Here is a 10140-nt window from a genome sequence, read left to right as displayed (position 1 = left end):
AGATCATCAAGTGTAAAACAAGGGTAAGAGCATAATAGGGATAACACATTTGTTGACTTTCTCTCTCCACATGCAATGCACATGTCAAATTCCCCCATAATTTTAAAACGTCCATAACTTTTTATACGACATTTTTTTCAAAACAATTTCACCATAAAAACGAGTGTCTTTTATCTTTTATATGAGTACCATATTGCGTTATAAAAATAAAAAAAATTTCGTGGGTTTTTACAAGGTGTGTTTTATCATAATTGTGTTTTACAAAAGAGAAATCTGCATTTTGTCTCCCTGGTTTATATCCACATTCGATGGGTTTACCCCTGAAAAAGATTTACGAAGTTTGGGCCCTTGTGTTTCTCCGGCGGGTTCCTCTGACTCCTAAAGTCAGTTGACCCGTCGTTGACCCGTTAAAAAAAGAAAATTACTTTATACCCCTGATTCGTTTATAACTACTCGATCTACCTTCTTTCCCTTTATGTTACCATCTCCGGCGATTCTCTCAACCTGTAATTGAACGGCATTATCGGGCGACCCGATTGACGGATGTATCAATCCAAGTCAAGTCAATTCTCCTCGGGTTCACCTTCCAAGCCTTGCCGTGCAGATGAGGTTTATGTGAGATGTTCATGTGGTGTCGCGACATGTTACCGGATATCCAGGACCGATGCAAACCCGGGGCGCCGATTCTTGTGCTGTGTAAGTTTGAATTACTCACGAATTAGGGTTCTAGTCTGTTAATCGATGATGATTTGGTATGTCGTGTTGCTTAGGTCAATTTTAGGGGTAATCTGTGAATTGTGAATCGAATTAGGGTTGTTTGTTTGTTGATATATTTAGTCCGTTACAGAAGGGGAGTTGTGGATGGCTAAAATGGGCTGATGATCCCACATGCCCTAGTTGTGAAAAGGTAATTCAAGCAATGGTGAAGATGATGAACAAGAAAGATGATTTTGCAAGAATGAAAACCAAAGAAGTAACAAGCTTGAAGATGTTGCTAGGAATTAGTTGGTTTTTGTTCTTCGTTTATGTGTGTTTTTATTGATTAGCTGTTAACATTGTCTTTGTAGTATGAGATAATGTAATCTTTGTTGTTGTTATTTTAGTTTATGTTAAATTTTAGAGCTTCTTGTTTCATCTATTTACTTTAAATTTGTGTTCCACATTATCAGTCATGTTGCAGCCATGATGAAACAGAGAATGTTGAGTTAGGGAACGATGAAATTGAGAAAGTGCAGTTTGACCAAGACAAAAGTCAAATGGAAGACAAGGAATATCAATTGGGTGAAGATGAGTTGATGGCTTATTTAGTGCAAGAAGATGACTTATTTAGACCAAGTGAAGAACATGAAATGGATACTGGTGATGATTATGACCCTGAGGTTGTGAAAGCAGCTTTCAAGTACACCAATGAGCCGGAAGAAGTTTACTTTCATGATCCATATGAAGACGATCTAGTGTGGGACTCTGACTGGTCAAATGATGATTGTCATTGGAAGTAACGTTGTAGTTGGTTTCTAGTATTGTTTGCATTTGAATTGTACTTTAATTTGGCATGATTAAATCTATTGTAATGTTTGCATTATTTGCCTACATGCAACTAGTTTTAAAGGCATTAAACAAAATACTGTCAAAATAACATACAAACCATCATGTCCCAAATCAAACATAGCATACAAACCATCATGTCCCAAAACAAACACACATGCTACAAGTCTTAAATTGTTTCAAACACAAACCATGACATGGTACCAGAAAGTTCAAAACAAAAGTCTTAAATAGTCTCAAACACACACCATCAATTAACTCAAACACAACTTTATGGTTGACATCATTATTGTTGAATTGGTGCCCTGCAAGTTCTGATGTTGTGTCCGTAACCTCCACATCTTCCACAACTTTTTTCATGCCCCAACCTGGTAAGTCTTCCTCCTGCAGAAAACACATCCTGAACCTCTTCAATCTTCCTCTTTCTCTTCTTGCTAGCTGCCAATTTCTTCTTCTCACATAGTGCCTTCTTTCTGCTCTTCTTCGGTCTGCCAATCTGAGTATGATGTTTAGGAGGAGTTATTATTGTTGGGAAATTTGAGAGTGTCCACATATCAGGGTCTGTTATGGGCCTGATTTGGTGATTATACACCTTCTTCCAAGTGTCTAACCAGTAAGCTTCATCAACCCACTTCTCCAATGGACCGACATACATGTTGTTTTCTATCATGTTATATAGGGCTGCCACAACATGTTTGCATGGCATACCTGTCAAGTCCCATCTCCTGCACGTGCAAGTTCTATCCCCCACATTCACCACACATTGGCTTCTCAGACTTTTAACCTATGAACATATTTGCATATTAACAAAAGATTGATTGTAATATCATAGTCATGCAAATTTTCATACCTGGTAAGTCACATCATCAACCATCATAACCGTCAATTTGCTTGCTTCAGTTTGGATTTCATCCCATGCTTTTGTTGCTTGCGGTGTTAATGGGCCCTTGCAGTGGCTTGCATCTTCTTCACAGTCACAATCCTCATGGTCAAATACTCTCTAATATACTCCAAGCATGTAATGATTGGCTTGTCTCTTGCTCCAACAAGTTGCTTGTTGAAAGATTCACAAAGGTTGTTCAGCAACATATCACTTTTTGCCCTTCCTGAAAAATGTGATATTGACCATCTTGCTGCTGGGATCTCACTAATCTAGAGAAACATATCAAGATTTGTTTTCTTAATCTCCTCCATTGCCATGTTGAAGTAGGGGACAAAAGTGGCCGATGCCGCCCTATAAAACAAGCCTTTATACAAATCTCCCCTCCAGGTTTGCCTCAAATTATCATGGATGTGTCTACAACAAAACCGATGCTCTGCCCTAGGGAAAACACTCTCAACTGCTTGAATAAGTCCCTACAACAGTCAAATAACCATAATTAGTGTACATGAGTTAGCCTATTACAAATATATCCTACGTGTACATACCTTTTGTCGGTCACTTATGAAAGTAAAATTGGCATCATGAGGCTAGTCAAGATCATCTCCAAGGAGATCTAAGAACCATTTCCATGAGTCTGTGCATTCGGCTTCCACTATTGCAAAGGCAACAGGATACAAGCAATTGTTACCGTCCGTCCCGACAGCAGTCAAAATCTGTCCGGGGTATTTCCGTTTCATAAAACAACCATCCAACCCAAGAAGTTCTCTACCAAACAATTTAAATCCTTTAACCAAAGCAGCATAACACACATATATCCTTCTAAATTGCCTTGTTTTAAGATTAGGGTTAGCACATGGTTCAACATCTAATTTAATGGTACTACCTGGGTTTGCTTTAAGAAGCTCATCAATATAGGATCTGAGGTGGGTGTATTGTTTGGTGTGGTCACCATCCTTCCTTTGCAAAGCTATTGTCTTTGCTCTTCTCATCTTGGATTCAGAAAGTTGTACTTGATGCATCTGCTGGAATTTGGCCTTCAATTCCTTGGCAGATAAGTTGGGGGTGGTTTGTAGCTCAACCTCAATCTCTTTGGCAATAGTAGACATTGTGTACAAACCAATTGTTCTACTTCTGAGACAGTCGTGTTTTCTAGGAATGGCCTTCACACACCAATTATCCTCAACAGATTGTCTTGAGATGTGCAGCGTCCAAGGGCAAGTGGGTTTCATTTCCCTTTTTTTTACCTTCAACTTTTCCTGACTTGACACATTTGACCCCTCACCAGCAACCAAATTAGGATTGGTCCCCAAACAAATCACCCTAAACCTTAAAGGATCATTCTTCTTGATATACAAATCTCTTCTAGCATGAATAACATAACTCTTAACCATTTCATTCAATGTTTCCTTTAATGGTATTAACTGACCAACATAAAATGGACACTCATCATCATTATTCCTTTCCTTACCCTTGAACTTTCTTAGCATACTATTCAAGACAATCAAGCGCTCATCATCAGAGCTCTCATAGGTATCCATGCAAGGATTTAAACCATCATCATCACCAATATGATCAGCTGTTGCTTCTACCACATCAAAATCTACAATAGCTTTATACAACCTCATGTCAACTTCTACATCCTCCAAGGGTGTTTGAAAGGCAGCCGTATACTCAGGATCACTTTCATCTGATCAATCACTATCATAACGGTCATCATCTTCCTCACTAGAACTATTTTCAGCACTCTCTTCATCAACACTTTCACCAACCACTTCATCAACACTTTCACCACCCACTTCATGGACACTTTCACCACTCACTTCATTGAAACTTTGACCACTCACTTCATTAACACTTTCAAAACCAAAACCAGGTACAAATCCAGAATCATAGACCACAATTTCAGTACCACTAGTCCTGCCATGTTCTACAAAAATCTCAACAATGTGAGTACCTATACCATCACTACCTCTAATCATATCACAAACATCTTGAAAATGATAATCTTCAACCAACGGCTTTAAACCCAAGTCCAAACTAATTTGCGGATGTTTGTAATGAAAACAACAAGCTGTACCACAACCATATTGTAACTTACAAAGTATTCCAAGCAACAAACTTTTACGAAATTCAGAAACTTGAACTTCATCAACGTAAGTTATCTTCTCCCCTTCGTATCTTCGCTGCCCCTCGGTAGAGAAATACCCTCCATGAAAAAGTTTTATGGTGAACGCATGTGAATAATTTTCACCTATAACAACCGTTCATTCAACCAGTTAACAACACACAAGTAAATAAGCAGAAAGTTTGAACACACAGTAACACCTTACCATATAGGTCGTATGGGTCACAATACTCACTGTCCGGCCTAATAGAATACAAGGTCGACATTGCGATGTGTGCAGATGACGTTTGATTTTAACGGTGATCGGAAAAATTAGGGGTTCAATGTTCGAACGGTTGGTTTGTATTTGGGTGTTTGGGAAAAAAAACCCTAAATCGGGGGTTTTATTGAATCAGGGGTGTGTAAATAGGTAAAAGACTATATTACCATTCGACATTAACGGTCAACGACGGGTCAACTGACGTTAGGAGTCAGAGGAACCCGCCGGAGAAACACAGGGGCCCAAACTTTGCAAAATCTTTTTAGGGGTAAACCATCGAATGTGGATATAAACCAGGGAGACAAAATGCAGATTTCTCTTTACAAAATTGTGTTATGCAATTGTCTTTTATTTTTTCATAGTGTTTTTTGCATTGTGTTTTTTACATTGTGTTATTTAATTGTGTTTTCATTGTGTTTTTGTCATTGTGTTTTTATTTTCATAGTGTTTATTCCATTGTGTTTTTTACATTGTCTTTTTCATTGTGTTTTATTTTCCGGCGAAATTTCCGAAGACTTTTCCGGCAAGGTGGTGGCGGTGGGTGGCGGTGGTAGTTGTAGGAGATGAGTGAAAATTTAGGTGGGTTTTAATTAAGTGTGTTTTAATTAAGTGAGTTTTTTAAATTAAATTAAGTGGGTTTCAATATTAAGGTAGTAGACTAAAATATCCTCCTTCCTAGCCTTTTTAGGAAAACCAAACTTCGTATTTGATCCTTTCTCATGTTATATAAGCAGTTTTTATTATAGAAGCAACCTTTTATTATATAAGCATTTTTCTGCGTGTTTTTATCAAGATTATATGCTAAGTGGATTATTGAGTTGCCATTGCTAATGGGTTACAGTTACGGGGGCATAATGGGTTACGGGCTATAGAACAGAATAGGTTATGGGTTAACGGGTTCAAGGTTTTAACTTTCATTCTACTAATGTAATGCTATCTTTTAGGTTATGGGATAGAACGAGTTTGAAAATGGGAAGAGAGAGCGTGCGTATCATAGTGCGGGCTAAAGGTTGATTTCAAGTCATTCGGTGCAGTTTTGGAATAATCTGTTTCGGTTAATTCAGATTAGAACACGGGTCAACTTTGCTTTTGATACGTGTCAATATTTGGTTATATGGCTACAACTCTACAAGGGTATTTTGATTAGTGTAGATTCAGATAAGCTTAGGAGTGCATTCTGGGTGATTTTTAAATTTAGGAAGATACAAATTCATGTTTGAATATTGTTTAAGTCAATTTGTATTTATAAAATTATAAAAAGTCAGTTTATATTAATACAATTATGGTAGGATGTTAGAAAATTTATATTAATAGCAATTTATAATTTATAGAATTCTGGAATTTATATTTATAGCAATACCGTTATCTTTTAAAATGCAAAGAAAGTAGTTATGACATTAATCCATTATAACATCAAACGGCCGGGTATAAAGCTGTTCATGGAGTAGTAATGGTAGCACACGCAGTCGAATTCTCGGACTTTTGATACAATCAAGCATTTCCTCCTCACTATCAAAAGATATCCAATCTTCATCTTCATCAAGGTACTTGAGGCTAAAAGTCCCAACAATCAACCTCAACTTCATACTGATTTCTTTCTCAAGAGTTGCAAAGGTTGCTTGCGAGAAAGGGAGATTGAAATTGAGCATACCATGTCCATAGTCCGCTTCTATCGTCAAGATCCGGGCATTTTTGTGTAGGCTGCTGGTTGATGGGTCTCCAACTGCTCCATTATTCTCTTCATATGTGTTAATAATGGATGAATCATTTACCTTGCTCCTCTTTGAATTTGTGGGGTACGCGGATTCGGGACCTTTATCACAATATCAAAAAAGGAAATCAAATGAAACAATTCAAATATGAAAGTGTAGTAAAGATTATAATTACTACCATGAAGGTTTTCTACAGCTTCTGCGAGCATAGGTGATGATCTTTTTTTAAAAAACCAGCTTAACCGGATAATAATTCCAAGTTTGAACTAATCTACTGATCTCATAATACAAGTAAGAGTCAAGTCGTCGCATAGTTCTGCACCAGAAGCAAACTTGAATCTTGGCAAACACTCTTTTAAAGTTAAGAGTATGCCCTTCACAAAGTCAACATAGTTTGAATCTGTGTATTGGGACCATATGAATTCAAGTGCATAATCAAAATCACCGGTGTCCTTACTCCTCAAGCATATTGCAAGTGCCCTACTTTTGGGCAAAAACGTAGCATTCCAACCGATTAGCGCCTCAGCGTAAAGGAGAGGAGCACAGCGTGACTATGATCTTGAAGTGTCGCGAGAGCAAGATCCGAGGGAATTGGATCGTACAATGTTTGTAGAGTTTTGTATCCATGGCTTGTTACATCAAAAAGACAACCCGTCAATTTGAGCGCCTGTTGAGATAAAAATGGCACGCGTACATCTTGACGAGCGATCCAAGCATTAGCTAGAGCTGCGTTAAGTGATCGACAAACGACCTTTAACGCGTTGTTGATCTCGTCCTTGGCATGTTGGAGGCCGTTTATATTCTGTTTTAATTAATTGGTTACAAAGAATGGAAAAGAAGATTTATTTTTGTGAGCGCGCGGTAGGTACCTTGTAGGGTATTCGGTCTTGTGGTACAGGGAACACATCCAGACCGGCTTTCTGCAAAGACAATAATAAGTAGCAAAAATACATGTACAAAAACTTGTTAAAAAGGACATAATTAATACCTTTAGGCTATTAATCACATCTACAAGGGAATCAGCAAAATTAGTATTGGCGGCGAACTCGAGCAGACCGATACAAGTGCCTGCGAAACAAATAGGAAGCAAAACCGAACGGTTGAGTGCAGCATCAACCTCGGAAGGAATCCATTGCAGATAATCCACACGCGGCATAGGAAACAAGATTGCAGTGGTGGGTACTCCGGTCATGGTATCCAGATAATATATTTGTTTCTGAGAAAACTGCCTGTACATTGCAAGCTGGTTGGTAAGATAACCGACGGCAAATGGATAACCAGAAGTTGAAAGTAGCCGCCTGCCGTTACTTTTACAGTTACCCAGAACTGACATTTGTAACCAGAAGTTGAAGCTGCCTTCAGTCTGATTGTCGAAAAAGAAGATACCAACTTCTCGTGAATCGCTGCTGCTGTTATTTCTATGTATATATACATACACGGTACAAATATAAGAATTTAGAATTATATATAAAGAGAGAATGAAAAACATAATAATATAATAAAGAGAAGAAACAAACCACCACCAACTAACTTACCTGAAGAAGAAGAAGAAGAAGAAGATGATGATGAATTAGTATTATTACTACAATGAGATCCTGTCCAAAAAACCCATGGTGTAGAATCAGATGGAGGTTGTTTGTGATGAAGAGGAGGAGTGTTGGTTGGAAAGAGTTGAAGGAAGTCTGAGATGGTTATTCCGACGGCGGGTGTGATGGTGGTGTTGGCGCCGGGAGTGGGTATTGGGATCTGGCACCGTGTTGGTGCCATGACGGTGGTGGTGGTGGTGGTGGTGTGTCTTTAATCTACCCGTCTGCCACTTTTTATACAAGTTATTACTATTATTGTTAACAAAACAATATTGTTACATTTTTTGTTTTTTACCTCTTAAATTTTATATTTCGCCCCCCTCAAATTTACCTACCATTTTGAGAAAATTCCTATTTGAGTCCATGTAGTTATAAAGTGAGTGCATGTTGCTACGCCAAAAGTTAAAATAACTCAATCGTTTCCTGTACTTTAAAAACAAGCAAAATAGAGTTCATATGGTTTCATTTTTTGCAAAAAAAAAAATTTGAGATGACATCTATGCCATTGTATTAAGTTATACTGAGTTGCTATGGTTTTGAGGATTCGGTTTATTATCGTCCACCTCCATTTTCATCTTCAACACTTTCACCTCCACCATCATCTCCACTAGGGGTGTTCAAGAAATCCGAAATTCGAATAAAACCGAAATCCGAACCGAAACCGAAACCCAAATAAACCGATCCGAATTCTTATTCGGATATTCGGATCAGATCAATCCGAATATCCGAATAATTAATTCGGATTCGGATCAGATTCAGATATGGAATTTTAAAAAATTCGGATTGTTTGGGTTATTCGGATATCCGTTCAATCCGAATAAAAAACATGTTATTAGCCATATTTTCTTGTTTGGTATATTAATTAGACTATTATTTGAAGTTTAAACTTTAAATTTGTGTTAAGAGTAATTCGTATATTTCGGTTTGTATTTATATTGTGATTCTAAATTATTAAATGCTATGAACAAAAAATTCGCTAAATTTTTTAGGCTTATTTCGGATTATTCGGATAATTTCGGATTTTTCGGATATTATCCGAATCCGATCCGAATTGAATTCGGATAGATTCGGATCGGATAGGAATATTCCTAATTCGGATCGGATTTCGGATAAGGTTCAAAAATTCTCAAATCCGAATAACCCGAACCGAATAACCCGAATAATCCGTTATCCGATCCGATGAACACCCCTAATCTCCACCACAACCGTCTACCGTTTAAAATAAAGGTGACCCGAACTAACTGGTTATGTACAAAAGACCACCACGGATGCCCTCTGAGGCTCTCAAAAAAGAAAATCCTAAATCATTCCCTTACGCACCAAAAAGAGCGATTAGACTTTCGAGTCCTACCTCCTACACATGAAGCTCCACAACATAGAGCTTTTTAGAAGTCAAATGTATAGTGTGAATTATCTATATTACAATATTAAGCAAGAGCGATTAGCAATTAGGGTAATTTCGTAATTACATGATGATGACAAAAATGACATTTTGTAATTGGGTAGAAAAAGTAACTTTTTGATACATCTATTTGTTATTAAAACATTTGGTGCAACTTCATAAAACTTAATTTTTTCAGACTTGATTCATTTGAAGTTGAAGAGGTATGTACCCGCCTCAACACCGAGCAAGGCGGGTCAACCCACAAGATAAACACATTATGAAGACACAAAGCCAAAACCTATGCGCATGGCGCATACAAAACATGCTCAGGCATCATATGCCCAGGCACACATATGCTCGCGCATCACATATGCGCGCGGCACATATCACATGCTCGTGCATATCACATCTGCCCAGGCACACATATGCTCGCGCATCACATATGCGCGCGGCGCACCAGCGCGCGGCGCATATCACATGCTCGTGCATATCACATCTGCGCATGAAATATCTGCGCGTGAGAATAAAGAGAAGACCTCGCGCATCCTCAGGATTGGCGCATATCACACATGCACATAATCGACCTCGTCCTTATCCAAATCAGGATTAGGGCAACCTTGGTTGTGCACGTCAGACAACCTTCCAG

At 38.2% G+C, this 10140-nt stretch overlaps 1 protein-coding gene across 1 annotated transcript; it reads right to left on the bottom strand.

Moving 5' to 3' along the window:
- Window positions 1–2834: 2834 nt before the first annotated feature.
- LOC143637650 (uncharacterized) lies at window positions 2835–4294 on the bottom strand. The gene is made up of 2 exons (XM_077104990.1): window positions 2974–4294; window positions 2835–2901 (listed from the first exon to the last, which is right to left on the bottom strand). The coding sequence occupies exon 1, from the start codon at window positions 4051–4053 to the stop codon at window positions 3016–3018; it is 1038 nt and encodes a 345-aa protein (XP_076961105.1). The 5' UTR covers window positions 4054–4294; the 3' UTR covers window positions 2835–2901; window positions 2974–3015.
- Between the last annotated feature and the right edge of the window lie 5846 nt (window positions 4295–10140).

Source organism: Bidens hawaiensis, unplaced genomic scaffold (assembly GCF_021521415.1).
Source record: "Bidens hawaiensis isolate Kalapana, Puna unplaced genomic scaffold, B.hawaiensis_p1.1 tig00008375_1, whole genome shotgun sequence".
In the NCBI taxonomy this organism is placed as follows: domain Eukaryota; kingdom Viridiplantae; phylum Streptophyta; class Magnoliopsida; order Asterales; family Asteraceae; genus Bidens; species Bidens hawaiensis.
This window is presented reverse-complemented; position numbering and strand designations above follow the sequence as displayed.